Source organism: Heteronotia binoei, chromosome 1 (genome assembly GCF_032191835.1).
Source record: "Heteronotia binoei isolate CCM8104 ecotype False Entrance Well chromosome 1, APGP_CSIRO_Hbin_v1, whole genome shotgun sequence".
Lineage (NCBI taxonomy): Eukaryota > Metazoa > Chordata > Lepidosauria > Squamata > Gekkonidae > Heteronotia > Heteronotia binoei.
Genome location: NC_083223.1, coordinates 149,427,339 through 149,443,285, shown reverse-complemented (window position 1 = coordinate 149,443,285; position 15,947 = coordinate 149,427,339). Strand labels below are relative to the sequence as shown.

The window sequence follows — 15,947 nt, the reverse complement described above, 5'->3', positions numbered from 1 at the left end:
AGGACATCAGGAAAGAGAAATGTTGGAAATATTAAGATATAGATGGAACCTGTGGTGGACTTGTAAAAAGCAAAAAGTCAATGGAAGGAAATACATAGAAAAATGCAAAACATATTAAAAGTTTAAATTCCCTATTGAAGCTAAGAACATTCTATCAGGTGTACTGCCTACCAAATTACTAAGAATTTCAGAAGACATATTCAAATACATGGTGACAGCAGCTAGAATTATCTATGCAGCAAAATAGAAAGACAGGCATCTGTCCACGCTTAGAAGACTGGGAAAATAAACTTGCTGAATATGCAGCAATGGAAAAATTGACAGCCTATTTGAAAAACAGGTCAATTATGAAATCTGAAGAGTGATGGGAGTGTATGTATTATGTGTTCTATGTGAGGAGACAAATTTAGAATGATAAGGAATTTAAAATTATATACAACTGTATATTAACAAAACAGAAGTGGAATAAGAATCTATTTTAAATGCAATATCCTACTACCTTGCTCACGTTTATACGTGAGCAAGGGAGTAGAATCCGGGAAGTTCATATTTTTAAAATTTCCTTATTATGAGACATATTATATACCTGCAACAATAGCAGGAAAGTCCTGATGTTTTTGAGTCCAGTTCTTTTCCTGGAGAAGTTGTTACAGTGGCCAAAGATGCTTGGCCCATCAACTGGTACCCCTCTTAGATTTGACTGATTTTGATTTATTAATTCATGCTATAGTACAGGGGTGGCCAACTGTAGCTGTCCAGACGTTTTTTCCCTACAACTCCCATCAGCCCCAGCCATTGGCCAAGCTGGCTGGGGCTGATGGGAATTGTAGGCAAAAACATCTGGAGAGCTACCATTGGCCACCCCTGCTAAAGTAATCTAAGGATTGACTACTGTTAACAAGCTCCACCAGGGCTGCCCGTGAAGACAAATGTGCAGCTTGTTTATTGATGCAGTAATCCAGGGAGATCATATTACTCAATTGTATGGTAATTAAACTGACTGTTGATATATATCCTCGACGCCAAAGTAACTGTGCTTACCTTTAAAGCCATTTATGATCAAGGACCCATATACCAGAAGGCCCATATCTCCCTGTATCCATCTGTGTAGCACCTTTGATCACCACACCAGTAGCTTCCCTCTGTGTCCTTTCTTGCATTAGGGTGAAGTCAGTTGCTGCCCATATTATCTTTTTAAGTCATTATACCTGCCCTTCTCCCAAGTGGGAACCCAAAGCAGTTTACATTATTCTCCTCTTCTCTATTTTATGGAACAGCATCCCTGAACATGTGAAAAATGTTTCTTCACTGATGGTTTTCAGGAGAGATAATAATGGAGCCTTCACAGAAGGGTAGCAGTATGGATTTCAGATGGCAAACTATTTTTAATTCTGTTTCTGGTACAAGTTTCAATTGTATTTTAGTTGCTTTTTTTTAAGGTAGAGACACCAAATTTTCAGCATAGCATAGCATCTGGTAACTCCCAAAGGACATCAGGGGTCATACATCAGACATACATTTGTGTCTATCACACTTTTATAATGTCCATCTTCTAGTTCAGGAAGCTGACTATAGCTCTCTCCTCTGTCACTTTAGCCCCACAATAACCATATCAAGCAGGTTAGGCTGAGAGAGAGTGACTAGCCCAAGACCATGCTGGAAAAGTGACAGAGCAGGAACGTGAACTTGAACTACAAACCATTCATGCATACTAACCTCCATATGGGGAAAACACAAAGTACTACACCTAGGAAGAACACTGCAACCTTTTGACATGGCTGAAAATCTTTCGTCTAAAGCCCATATTAGGGTGTAATCAATCTCACCTGGAATTTGTATGTGTGCACATATTCTACATATCCCAAACTAGAGGGTGTTATCACATAAAAATGTCTCTACCAAATTACTATCATAATAGCAGATATTGGATTTAATATAATGTAATTTTCATGGATCTAACCTATTTTAGGTCTTTGAGGATTATTTTCTTCTGGATCATCAAGAAATGCAGGCATGTAGTTATTAAGCTCTGACTGAAGACAATGAACCAAATATCTGGGGGGGGAAACAAATTTGAAAAATATTAAGGCTCTCATCCGAACAGAATTTTTAGTTTATTATTTAATTACTAAAAACAGATAAATCAAGCCAAATAAACCTCATGGCCATAAAAAAATAAGCATTCACAAACAAAGACAAAATTCTGACTTCACTTTATGAACATATTTATATCAAAGTAGCATGGGTGGCTTTCCTGTATTCTTTCCAAGAAATGGGTACATTTAAAAATATTCCAAAATACAAATTGAGGCAAAAATCCTATACTGTAGAATGTAAGAAGTTCCTATGGCAATTATTTATTTTATTGCAATTTATTATAATTGTTGTAACCTGCTCTGAGCCTTGCTATACAGGAGAGGGAGGGCTAGAAATGTAATAAATAAATATATTTGGGAAACCATCTGTACTCTTTTACATTCCAACATATAGTTTATTCTAGCTTGTGGTATCCAAAGATTTCATAAAAGTTTGGAAACTGATTGTGTGTGTTCTATCACTAAGATCTTCATCACAAAAGCCATGAACGTCATAATATTTCCCAGGTTCCTTGACATTAGAATTGCTGTTGCATACTACAATACTCTCAGAGTGTAACACATCTGTGTCTCAGTTGTTCACATAGTGCTCTTCCTCCAAGAGACCAAAGGAAACCAAACGAAAAGAACCACATCAAGAAGCTGAAGAACTATGATGCATTCAACTATGTTTTCCTCTTGGAACTACATGATATTTGGATGTAGTCACACAGGGGGAAGGGAATATTCTATTTGGTTTCAGCTTCAAAATATGTTTAATGATACTGACTGTGTACATTGGAAGAAACAGGCAGCACTGTGTTTGGGAACAAATGAAGAGAAGTGCAGACAGCTGAGAGTTAACTGAAACAGTTATGAGATCTCTCATGGTGTATCTGATAAGGGGTAGTGAACCTGTTATATTCTAGGAGTTATTCTTTGCCGCCATCTGCTTTCTTCTTTTATGCTTGTAAATCTTGGGTTTTTTAAACCTGTAAGTATCTACTGTTTTTCTTTTCAAAGAGAACAACTTCATGTAGTACTGGAACTTTCTGATGTCCAGGGAAATGAAAAGCATTTAACAGTCTCAAACATTAATGCTATTTGGTATCATGTATAATGCTACTTCCAGTCAAGTCAAACAATCAATAAAAACTTTAACAAAGCATGCATTAAACGAAAACACAACCATGGTAATTCTTTTACCTAAATAAACACTTATTTCAAAGAAACATGCTGCTTACCTGTAACCGATGATCTTCAAGTGGTCATTTGTGCATGCACATCTATTGGATATAGTGCACCTGTGCCAATCCCGATTGGGAAACTTGAAAGCTGAAAGAAGGATTTTTGTGCCCTTTCTGGTGTCATGTGCAGGGGCTCCACCACATATGTCCACTGGAATGGGCATGAGGATACCACCAGTTCCTTCTGACTGCTAAAAGCACCTCAAACGAGGACCTACAGCAGTGCGGAAGGAGGGCAGATGGTGTGAATACACAGATGACCACTCAAAGATCACCAGTTACAGGTAAGCAACCTGTTTATCTTCTTTGTAGTCTCTGCATCACACCTATGGGAGGTGGATGCTGGAGGAGGGTGCTGAAGGGACTCAGACACATGCTGCTTGCAAAACTGATCATCCCACTGATGCTCTTTGAGAACAGTGAATGTCCAAAGCATAATATTTTATGAAGGCGTAAAGCATAGCCATGTAGCAGATTTACAGGTGTCATTGAGTGGGGTGCCTCTGAGGAACACTGTTGATGCAGCCAGAGCCCTTGTAGAGTGAGCATGAACAGGTCTCAGTAATGGCCGCATGGCCAACAGGTAAAAAAGTTTGATGGTTTTAACAATCCATTTAGACAACCTCTGTGAAGAAATTCTTTGCCTCAGAGTATGAGCTGTGAAGGACATGAACAAAGTAAGGGATCTGCGATGACCATGGGTCCTGTGCAGGTAAAAGAACTATGTTCTTTTAACACCCAGAAAATGGAGCCTCTGTTCCAATTCATTCTGTGGTGACAAAAAGAAAATGGATAGAACAATGTCTGCTGTGAGATGGAAGTCTGAAATTACCTTGGGCAAGAAATTCACATCTGTGGCCAAGGAGATGCCATCTGCATGAAACATCAGGTTTGGGGGGGGGGTGTCACAACAAAGTGCCATGAGCTCCCAACCCACATGGCAGATGTTACGGCTACCAGTAAGGCCGTTTCCCATTACAGGAACTGAAGATCGCAGGTTGTCATGAGCTCAAAGGGTTTAACAGTGAGCCTCTGTAGAATAAGTGGCAGATCCCATCCTGGTATGAGTTACTGGGTTGGTGGGGAAAGGTGAAGGAGTCCTTCGAGAAATTTTTTAGTGGAAGGTTGAATGAAAACAGAGAACCCCTCAACTTGATGTGCTGAGATAGCAGCTAATTAGACTCAAAGAGAGGAATAACTAAGGCCCAAATCCACGAGCAACAGGAGAAAACTGAACATAGTGGAGGGGATTCACTGGGACAGCAGTGTGCCAGTTGAATGTAAGTAACTAGGAAACTTGGTCCATTTGTAGTTGTAAGACTTCTTAGTGGGTGGTTTCCAACTGTTCAACATAACATGAACAATCCTATTCTATAGGGTCCTAATTGGATCCTCCATGCTGTCAGCTTCAGGTGGGGAACATTGTGGTATAATGCCTGGCCTTTGTGTGACAGCAGGGGATCTTTCTCTGGTGGGAAATGCTGAAAGTTCCTTTGGGACAACAGGGGGGGGGGAGGAGTGTGGGGAACCAGCGTTATCATGGCCACCATGGGGTGATCAGAATGCACCTTAGGGATTGTCTCATGATCTTGTTTAGAACCCTGGTGATGAATGGCAGGGGAGGAAAGAGGAAAATATGTTGATGGTTCTAGGGATAAAGGAGCCCATTTCCCAGCAAGAGTGGGTCCACCCCTGCTCTGGAGCAAAACTCCAGACACTTCTTGTTGGACCTGGTTGCAAAGACATCTACAGATGGATATCCCCAGGCGCTGAAGACAAGGTAGAGGTATTTCCAATTTAGTTCGCACTTGTGAAGAGATGCATCCCCCCCACTAAGGAAGTTTGCAGTGATATTTTGAATTCCCAGCAAGTGGGAAGCCACCAGGAAAATGTTTAGAGATTGGCAGTCCTCCCAAATGTCCAGAGAGAGAAGACAAAGGCATCTCAAGACAGTGTCCTCTGTTTGTTTATATAGTATAGGGCAGTTATGTTGTCCATGAGAACGGAAATAACATTAGAGGCTAGGTGGCAAAAGGACTTGATCATGTATTTTATTACCAGGACATCCAGGAAGTTTATATGATAGGAAGTGAGATGTGATTCCCACAAAGCCCCCCACACATAAACCATCAAGGTGTGCACCCCATCCCCACAGGGACGCTTCTGTCATTATAATCACTGAAGGGACGGAAGATGAAAAGGTACACCCCCTTGCAGGTTCCTGGCATTTTCCCACCATGTTAGGGACTCGAGAACCCAAGAGGGTAGTTGAAGACGCAATGATTGCAGGTGTATCAGCAGTTTGAAGACCCACACAAACCAGAGTTGGAGGCATCTCATACATAGTCTAGCCAGAACGATGACAGAAGTTGTAGCCACCATCAGTCCAAACAGGTGCTGAGTTTGCAGAGCTTTACTACCCTTGCAGTAGCTTTACTACCCTTGGGAGTAAATGAGATGAATGAGTGAAATGATGCTCTCTGCCCTCTGGGAGGCGAGAAACACCTTGCAAACTTGAGAGTCCAATACTGCCCCATGAACTGAACCTGGGTGGATGGAATCAAGTTGGATTTTTTGTAGTTCACTTGAAAACCCAGATCTAGGAGAAGGGTCAATGTCACCTCTATGTAGCTTCGGAGAGTCTGTTTCGAGACTGCTGCTATCAACCAGCCATCTAAGTAGGGAAAGAGTTTTATTTCATGTAGAGTGAGATGAGCTGCTATGATGACCATTGTCTTTGTGAAAACTCGGGGGGCAATTGATATCCTGAAACGAAGGGTCTTGTATTAGTATGTTGATCTTCTATGGTAAATCTGAGGAACTGACAAAAATGTTGATGGATGATCAGATGAAAGTATGCATCCTGCAAGTCCAATGTGGCCATCCAGGTCCCTTTCCAAAGAACCAAGAGAATGTTGTGAAGGGAGGTCATCCTGAATTTTTTCTAGATGATGAATTTATTCAAAGACCTGAGGTCCATTATGGGGCAGAGGCCCCTATCTTTCTTGGGGACTGTAAAATAATGGGAGTAAAAGCCATGGTATCAGTGGTTGTGAGAGACCGGTTCTATGGCTTGCTTGTTGAGAAGATTTTGTACTACTTCCAAGAAAGTGGCAGAAGATGGAGTGATGACAAAAACCAGAGTTGAAGGAGCCTGAACAAATTCTATCATATATGTCTCTGAGATGATGGAAGGACGCATCTGTCTGAGGTGATCTGTCTACAAGCTGGTAAGTAGCGGTGGAGGTGAGTGAGTTTGGAGGGATGTAGGATGATGCTTAAGGGCTGAGGAAGGATGGAGTCAAAGTCCCTGTTTGGTTGTTTTTAGAGGGTTTTCAGTGAGATGTTTTTGATGGCAATTTATTTGATTGAAGAGGTTTAAATGAGGAGGTTTCTGTCATTGAGCTGGGATCTCAGTATTAAGAATGGCAGGAGACAGTGGGGCTGGGAAATACGGTCTGATGGTGGCCAGTTCTGCAGCCATGGGAAAGTGGAAGGCAGAGGGTATGCTCCATATAGATACTGCAACTGGCGTTGATCCCATGGTGTCAGTGTTGCAGGAGGGGGGGGTGGAAAATTAGAGATCAGTCCCAATTGCCAGGGTTCTCATGGTGAGAGGGAAGACTGTACACTGAAGAATTAGGTCAGTTGGGGCTTTTGTCCTGCTCTTGCCTGTGGTGCATAGGAATGGTATGGTTCACCTGACTGTTCTCAGTGCCAGAAGAGAGCGATCAAGATGTCTGTTGGGTAAGGTCGATCTCACTGTGCAAGCCCTCGGAATGGATTGTTTGCAGTGTAGCCTTCATTCCCATGGAGGGCCTGGTCTGGATGAGCGAGTCACAAAGTTGGATAGGACCCAAGGCAATCCCTGGTGTACAATGTGGAATGGCCATTTTGTACAACTGATGTTGAAGACTCCTGAATTTCTTAGAGTCCTTCTTGTGTCTCTTCTCCTTCTTGTATTTGTGCTCCTTACTCTCCCTGTGTTTTTGGCAGGAGTAGAGGTGTCCGAGTATTTAGCTGGGACTGGGCATTTTAGCACTGATCGGTTGGTATTAGTAGGAGTCTGGGTTGTTGATGAGGGCCAATGTCGATGCCAGAGCCAATGTCAAGGCATGTACCGAGTTATCTTGAGAGACAGCCATTTTGGGCACCATGAGTGCTGATTTCAAGAGTGCTATGTTTAGTTGAGCAGTTTGGTTTTTCCTCATTTGCTTAAAGAATTTTGACCAACTGATGCAGGAGTTCCTGCAATGAGGCAGTGGAGGTAAAGAGAGTGGCTGTCCAGTGAGGAAACCTTACTGCCACACTCAGTGCACCTTTTGAAGAACCCGCAACATTTTTACATAGGCCAGGAGGCAGGGAAAATGGTGTGAAAAGACACTTTGTGGAGAAGAGGGTGGGGTAAGGACCCCCAGGCCTGGTAGAAGAGTTGGCTTAATACAAGAGTCACTAACCCTCAAAAGTCTTCTTTCAGGAAAGAAAGATGAAGGAATCTAAAGAAATACAAGAGAAAACATGACGAAAAGCAGGGAAAGTTAAGTTACTGGCTGAGTCGAGGCAAAAGATCCTATCCATATAGCAGTCAGAAAGATCCTCATGCCCATTCTGGTGAGCATACATGGTGAAGCCCCTGAGCGCGACACTGGAAAGGGTGAGAAAATCCTTCTTTCAGCTTTGAAGTTTACTGATCAGGATCAGAGTAGGCGTACTATATCCCATAGCTGTGATGCACAGAGACCGCGAAGAAGATCTGTTCTTTATAAAGAATATCAGGAAGGCTGCATAACAGTGGAAAAGTTGATAATTACAGCACTTGCTGATATTAAATTTAGTTGCTCTCTACTAAAAATATAAACACCTACAGCTCTCTAATCCAGACAACCAATACTCTGGAGATTGGACAAAAAGGTAGTAGAGTTTATTTTTCTATTTCCAACGAAAAAGACCACTAAATAATTTCATTCTAGTACAGGGGTGGTCAAACTTGCTTTATGTAAGAGCCACATAGCATAAATGTCAGATGCTTGAGAGCCGCAAGATGTGAACACACATTACACTCATGTCTTTATTAAAACATGGGTGAGTGGGTGTCAACGTGGCAAATGAGGTTCAACATGGCCAAGTGCAAAGTAATGCACATTGGGGCCAAAATTCCTAACTATAAATACAAGTTGATGGGGTGTGAACTGGCAGAGACTGACCAAGAGAGAGATCTTGGGAGTCGTGGTAGATAACTCACTGAAAATGTCAAGACAGTGTGCAACTGCAATAAAAAAGGCCAATGATGTGCTGGGAATTATTAGGAAGGGAACTGAAAGCAAATCAGCCAGTATCATAATGTGCCTGTATAAATCAATGGTGTGGCCTCATTTGGAGTACTGTGTACAATTCCTGTCACTGCACCTCAAAAAAGATATAGCATTGGTGGGGGGGGGGGAGTGCAGAAAAGGGCAACCAGAATGATTTAAGGGTTGGAACACTTACCCCAAGAAGAAAGGTTAAAACGCTTGGGGCACTTTAGCTTGGAGAAACGTCGACTGAGGAGTGACCTGATAGAGGTTTACAAGATTATGCATGGGATAGAGAAGGTAGAGGAAGAAGCACTTTTCTCCCAATACAAGAGCTCATGGAGACTCAATAAAATTGCTGAGCAGTCAGGTTAGAACTGATAAAAGGAAGTACTTTTTCACCCAAAGGGTGATTAACACATAGAATTCACTGCCACAGGAGGTGGCGGCGGCTGCAAGCATAGACAGCATCAAGTGGGGATTGGATAAACATATGGAGCAGAGGTCCATCAGTGGCTATTAGCCACAGCATGTTGTTGGAACTCTCTGACTGGGGCAGTAATGCTCTGTACTCTTGGTGCTGGGGGGGGGGAGACAATGGGAGGGCTTCTAGTGTCCTGGTCCCCACTGATGGACCACAGAGTGTTGGACTGGACGGGCCACTGGCCTGATCCAACATGACTTCTCTTATGTTCTTAAAACTCTTAATACTTTCTTTGCCCAGAAAGACAAAATACATGTGTGTGCACTTTACAACATGAGCATGCTAGGAGGAGTCTTTTCAAAAAAACAAAAGCTGGAAATAACAGTCTCCATAAAACCAGCATAGGGAAAGGTTAGGGAATTACTTTTTGGCACCAGTGGGAGAAGGAAACATACATGTACCATATAAATCACTGACCACTGTTTGCATCATTATGCATCTCTCTTTGCCTTGACACCAAGGTTAGTAAAAACAGCTCCTACGAGAGCTATGAAACTAAGGGGGAACCCTGTGCCATCTTGTGCTGTCTTTTCCCACTCAAGGTCTCTATGTGACCTCTGTGGTGGAGGAGAAGAGCTTGCAAGCTTGCCTATTTTCCCCTCCTTCAGCATGGCAGAAATAGTCGCCTACCTATAGATCAGCACTCAGAGGCTGACTGAGATCCCGATACTAAGCACGCTTACTTGAGAGTGAGCATGGATTAAGATCTTCCTTGAACTCCAGGAGCCCATTATATGTGTGAAAGAGCTGCACGTGGCTCCTGAGTCAGTTTAGCCACCCCTCTTCTAGTATGAACTAGTATTTACAGACTTTTGAATATGCCCTTAGAGACTCCACCTCTTCTTGTTCCCACCATTTGCTTCCCTATCAACATAAAAATAAAATATGACCACTATAAAAAAGCATGCATTAATATGCCATTCTTACTTGAATGCCATTTGAACTAAGTGTGCCAAAACATCTTGTGCATCTAGTGTAATTCGGCTAAGGTCTCTGTCCTGCTTTATGAAGTTTAGCAGCTCAGATGCATTTGCCATCCAGAAAGCAAGTGCCCCTGCAATATTCTTCTGTTTCTGTAAATGTTAAATGAGAAGTGTAAATACCGAAATAAAAAAGTCTTTTCATAGTAGTTCAATTTGAATACACTGTTAAAAGGCTTTATTTAGATAGACCAGTATCACCAAACATAACTCAGATACCAGATATTTGCAAAGATTTTATATGAAACCACAAATATGCTGGTCATGGTGCAAGAGCTCCAAATTATAAGATATAGTTTAATTATCAATTATTACATATTCAAAATGCTATTAGTGGAATGGAGTTAGCATGTTGTCATGGAATGCTGAAAGCGTAAATGTATGCATTATCTGGTAATCTGTGTGTGCACAAGCACATGTTCATTAATGCCCACTGCCACCTAGATACTGCTAGCCACTGGCTGTGACACCAAGCAACACAGTATCAAGTACTGATCTATCTCACCATTTCCCGACCACAAACGCTAGGCCAGGCAACCTCAGATGAGATCCAAAGAATAGAACCACAGACAAAAAAAGGGAGGGGGAGGGAGAAAAAGAACTTTCGTCATTTCATCTCTATACTGAAGTGCATTAAGCAGAAATTATGGAATGCTGATAAGTTGCGCATTCAAAAAAGGATTTTAGTACTGCATGTTCCAGCTGCTGAATGAGTGTTATGAACTGTTCAACCCAGCTGTAGAAATATTGTATTTTATATGGAAGCAGCATGAGAAACTGAGCTAAGCCAATAGGATCAGCTAGGATCAGTTCCCAGCAATATATCCTACCTGATCAACCTGGTCTACCTCCTGGAGAAAAACGAACGAAGGAAATCAAACAGAAGAAAGAAACTTGTGAACAATCATGGTAGTTTTAGAAATCAAACACTAAATATGAAGGAACAAGACTTATGCTCTGTCACATCAAAACAACATTTTACCAGGAATGTTATAACTTAGAAAACATTTATAAAGGGTGTAGGCAATGAAATGGTATATAAATGTCATTTTGGAAAAAACCTAAGGTTTTCCAGTTTGTGTACATTACTAAAGATTATCCTACCCCAGCCAATTTAGATGTATCAACATTTATACCAAAGTATAATCCTGCACAAATTCCCACCATACAGAGTCTCCTCAAAGAAGCCAGTACTGCCTTCCTTTCCCACAACAAGCTATCTTTGTGCTGAACTGCAAGTTTGTAGTATGGGCTATTAAATATAGAATTATTGAGTTAATACATAAAAAATACTGGGATCCAGACAGTTCAGAGGCATTGGCAGTGCCGATCCCTCATTGCCTTTCAATTTTTCAAGCTGCCAGCTGTTTTCCCCCAGTGCTCCTTATAATAGCAAAGCATGAGCTGGAGTGGGGTGTCAGTGATTACAGGAATCAAATCAGATCACCTAATTTTCTCTCTGCGGATGATGCAAGCTATCAAAACCACCCCTGCCACTGTAAGTGCTCCTCAAACTGGATCCAACCCTATATATTTTACAAAGAAAGCTCTCTTTGTAACACATATTTTTTTTAAAATAGCCACTCTCTGGTAATCTCAAAGCTTCTTTGAATCCTTTGTATGTATTATATACTTTCTAGTTTACAAGTACTGTAAATGAAAAATCTATGCACAACTTGAGCACTGTATCACTGAATGTGAATCCTGCCCTCGTTACAACAATCAATAAAACCCTCAAAATGCCCTTGCTTGTCAATAGTTTGAAATCTAATGTTAAACAAAATCAGTGCCCAAATGTGACAAAAGAAACATCAGTTCTTGTTCACCACACTAATAACTGGATCTTGAAGTCATTGTGTGAATGGAAGGACATTTTTGTTGATTTTTGCTCTCCTTCTGCAAAACCCTAAGTCACACCAAACACTTTTCTGAAGGTTCCCTGGCATTCCTGCCCTAGGAAGCCACATTCCATAGTGCCAAGAAGGTTATAGTAAAAATGGAAGAGTCATGTGATGAGGAGTTCCATAGAGGCCCTTTGGATACAACATCATTTTTTACTTTCTAACATTAACCATATTTTTGCAACCCAAGCCCAAATTCTTAATGTTCCACAATCTAATGAAATATATTTGTGGGTATTCCTAAACACTGAGACACTACCATTTTAAAGGATATTTATACCCCAATCTACTCCTCAATGGAAACCCAAACAGGTTTACAACACAATTTGTCCCTCCTCATTTTATCTTCAACAATCTCTATGTGAGGTATGTTAGTCTGGGTGAGAATAACTGGACAAAGGTCAACCAGGGAGTTTTTATCAGTTACTTTGTATGCTCAGATACTATTCATCCACAAAAATTGTATCCTATTTACAACTCTAAATTCCAGATAAATTATATACTTTTTTGTATTTAAATTTAAGTCAAAAGAAGTAAAACAAAAAAGGAGAGCAAGAATTTTCAGATAGGTGGAACATTTCACAAAAGCCTCCCACTTATTTATTACCACTGACCATTCATGCTTTTTCACTGCAGCCAGGCATAATTCTCCACTTACCCACAAATGCTTATCAGATTTGGCGATACAACAGAAAAATTGAATGGCAGCAGTACTTTAACTTTCATATTTTTTGTTTTAAAAGGAGGGGTGAAATGACACCTGATCGATATGGGACACATAACTGCCATTATCCATGTGGAGGTTTTTTTTTAATTGCTCTCCTGTGTTTGGGGAATCAACATTTTCAGCTAAGCCTGACAAGATATCCAGATGGACACTTCTGTTCTTCAATCTAGATCAAATCATTCCTCCAATATCATTTTTCAGTTGCTTGCTCTTCAATATTTATACCATATTAAAGGGTTCTAGCCCTGGGTTGGGAAATACCTGGAGATTTAGGGGATGGAGTCTGAGTAGGTGGATTTTGGGAAGGGGAGGGATTTCAATGGAGTATAATGCCATAGGCTCCACCTTCCAAAGTGATAATTTTCTTGGAGTGAACTGATCTCTGTTGCCTGGAGATTAGTTGTAATTCCAGGAGATCTTCATCTGACACCTGGAGGCTGGCAACCCTACCCATAATACAGATTTGGTTTCAGTTTCACCAACAAGTGTCATATTAAAATAATAAATTCTTCAGGTATCTAAACATCCAGGATTCTTTAAGGCAAAACACAACCACGTATTTTTAAACATACAATTTTTCTTCTGTCCTAACCCCAACTGTCTAAGAAAGCATAATCTTATAACAAAGCATGTTAAGGCAACTAATCCAGCCTCAGGCATGCTATTCCATGCCTCCCTCTAGGCATTCTATTTAGCCTCCTCATACAGCTACACTCCTGCTTCCCTAGCTTATACAAAAAATGTCTGAGGCAAGAGAAAGTTGTTGAATGAGTGAATGGCAGATACAGATCTGCCTAAGATTGCCACGTCCTACATGGCTGCCAGCAGGGAAGGCATATCATGCGTGCTTTGTACACAATGACATCACCCGGAAGTCACTTCTGGATGATGTCACCATGCAGGGAACATTGGACCCCAACAGAGCTTTTCGGGGGTGGGGATCCCCCACTGGCCAATCCTGGGGCCAGCAGGTTGGAGGAGGCTCCCAAACCAAGGAATACCCCACCCCCAGTGAGCGGCTGGGAACTCTAGATCTGCTTCTGAATGAATGGCTTGGCATGGTGCTGCCTATGTAGCACCATAATGGTGTCTTGATGCAAGGATTCTAGAGCAGCTCTGTAAGTATGGGCATTGCAGGATTGTATTTCATAACTATAGAGCTACTCTGATAACTGAAAGCCATGTAAAGACAGAAACAGGACAATTTAAAATAAAAGAAAATAGAGGAACATTAATAAATGGAAGCGTGTGCTTTTAATTCATGCAAAATAAAGTCTTATACACAGAACATCCAAAAAAAAGTGTCATGCAACCTATGGTATTAGTTAGCTACAAATAAAGGCTTAATTATACTTAAGCATAGTTACTGCCAATCATCTTACAAAATCCACAAATTTTATTGAAAGGCATGACTGGGTATATAATTTACTTAGAAAGGCAGAATATAAAATATGGTTAAGTCAGAACAGTAAAATCAATAACAGATTTAATTCATGCTCTAGAGAATATTATAAAATGGGATTCTATACTAATGACCCAAAATGGCAAACTAGAAGACTTGTGTGTACCTATTACTGTAACCTTTTATTAGCAAAAATTTTTATTTGTCATCTCATACATACAAAAAGCACCAGTGTTTTTCTGGATAGGATTTAGCAGACGAGTTTAAATGTTCTTTGCTGCAATTGAAGAATTATTTCATATGATACTACAAACTGCATAGTGATGCGTAGTGTCACTATGGAACACCAAAGTGTCAAATTTTCTGGAAAAAAAAATCTGTTTAAAAATCAGGTTATTAAAACATATTCCATGAATTTTTTGGTATGTCTCTTCCTGACAAACTCACCTGTATAACTCCTTCCATCATGCTCACCATTTTGTTCACTATTGCAATGACTTTGTGAGTACGTTCAGCAGGACTGATGTCAGGTCTGTACTGGCTTGACAATACATACCGGCATGTCATGTACAACACATAAGTAGGAGACAGCTTAAAATGAACTGTTGAACTATTGGTGTAATTTATAATGGCAGACAAAAAGGCATCTTCAGCTGAAGAAAAAAAATAACAAACCAAGAATAATTTTTTTAAAAAACCTTACGGGATCTCTGATTTTTGCCAATAGCTACATGAGGTAGCATATGACACAACCTCAAGAGGGGGGGGACCCCTATTTTTATTCTGCCCTTCTTCCAAGGAACTCAAAGTGGCTTATAGAGTTGTCTCTTATTCTACCTTAACCCCAAGGCCAATCTGAGATTATGACATAGATGTGCCCAGAGTCACCCAGAAAGCTTCACTGGTTAAACAACAATCTGAACTTGGGTCCTTCTGGTCTAGTCTGGCACCCAATACTATACTACACATTCTTCTTTTAAAGACAAAAGAAACAAAAATACAGCACATGGATTCTAATGTCACATACTAGGAACTCCTAAAATTGGAATCCTATATTAATTTCACAAATATCCTTGTATTTCTAACATTAAACACTCAATGAATTTTCCTTATCTCCCCACTTCCCTCTCATCCTTCTTGAAGTAAGGGATTTCTATGGACAATATATCTATATCTATGCATATGTATAATGAACATACTTAAACTTCTTCTAATATATTTTTTAAAAATCTACATTTCTATTGCTGAGCTTTTTTTTAAAAGCACTGTTAATTTTGTTAGATTTGTCAGATCTGAGATAATACTTACAACTTTCCCTGAATTCAACGCTTGCAGGTAATATCAATTCAGGCCCATGTGCATCCTGTGGTCTAGAGACAAAAAGCAGACATTCAGAAGTCCAATTCAAAGAGTGAAAATTAATTCCACTGTCAAATGATACAGATTTCTCCAAAGGGTTTGTTTTTGAGAACGCATACACCATTTTAACTCATCAGTTAATTAAAGATGTGATACTGCTAAAAATACACTGTTCCATTTAAGTTTCCTTCTCCTTCACCCCGTTCTAGTTATCCCCACTCTCAAGTAATACTTGGCCCTTAATAGCAGAGATCATAGTATACACTTGAACTCAGAATCTGCATTATTAATCAATTTGCAGAACACAATATACTGATAAAGGCAGCCTGTCACCCACAGCAGATGACTCATGTTACGCATATACTCAAGCATACCTTCAAGAACAGAATTAAGAGATTAATTTACAAACTGCTGGTAACCTAATCCCTCATTCTCGTAAATTAATGTCTCCTTTTGTATTACAGTCTATTGCGGAGACAAA

At 40.4% G+C, this 15,947-nt stretch overlaps 1 protein-coding gene across 6 annotated transcripts in view; it reads right to left on the bottom strand.

The window, feature by feature from the left end:
- AFDN (afadin, adherens junction formation factor) overlaps positions 1 to 15,947 on the bottom strand; it is a 221,883-nt gene that overhangs the window by 61,694 nt on the left and 144,242 nt on the right. For 3 of the 6 annotated variants that reach the window (XM_060242324.1, XM_060242299.1, XM_060242332.1), the window contains 5 exons: positions 15,416 to 15,477; positions 14,555 to 14,760; positions 10,908 to 10,928; positions 10,025 to 10,170; positions 1,961 to 2,055 (listed from right to left, as the gene is read on the bottom strand). In XM_060242324.1, the coding sequence (XP_060098307.1) occupies positions 1,961 to 2,055; positions 10,025 to 10,170; positions 10,908 to 10,928; positions 14,555 to 14,760; positions 15,416 to 15,477 (530 nt within the window). The remainder of the gene's footprint in view (positions 1 to 1,960; positions 2,056 to 10,024; positions 10,171 to 10,907; positions 10,929 to 14,554; positions 14,761 to 15,415; positions 15,478 to 15,947) is intronic. The other 3 variants (XM_060242308.1, XM_060242316.1, XM_060242341.1) reach the window with 1 other exon arrangement.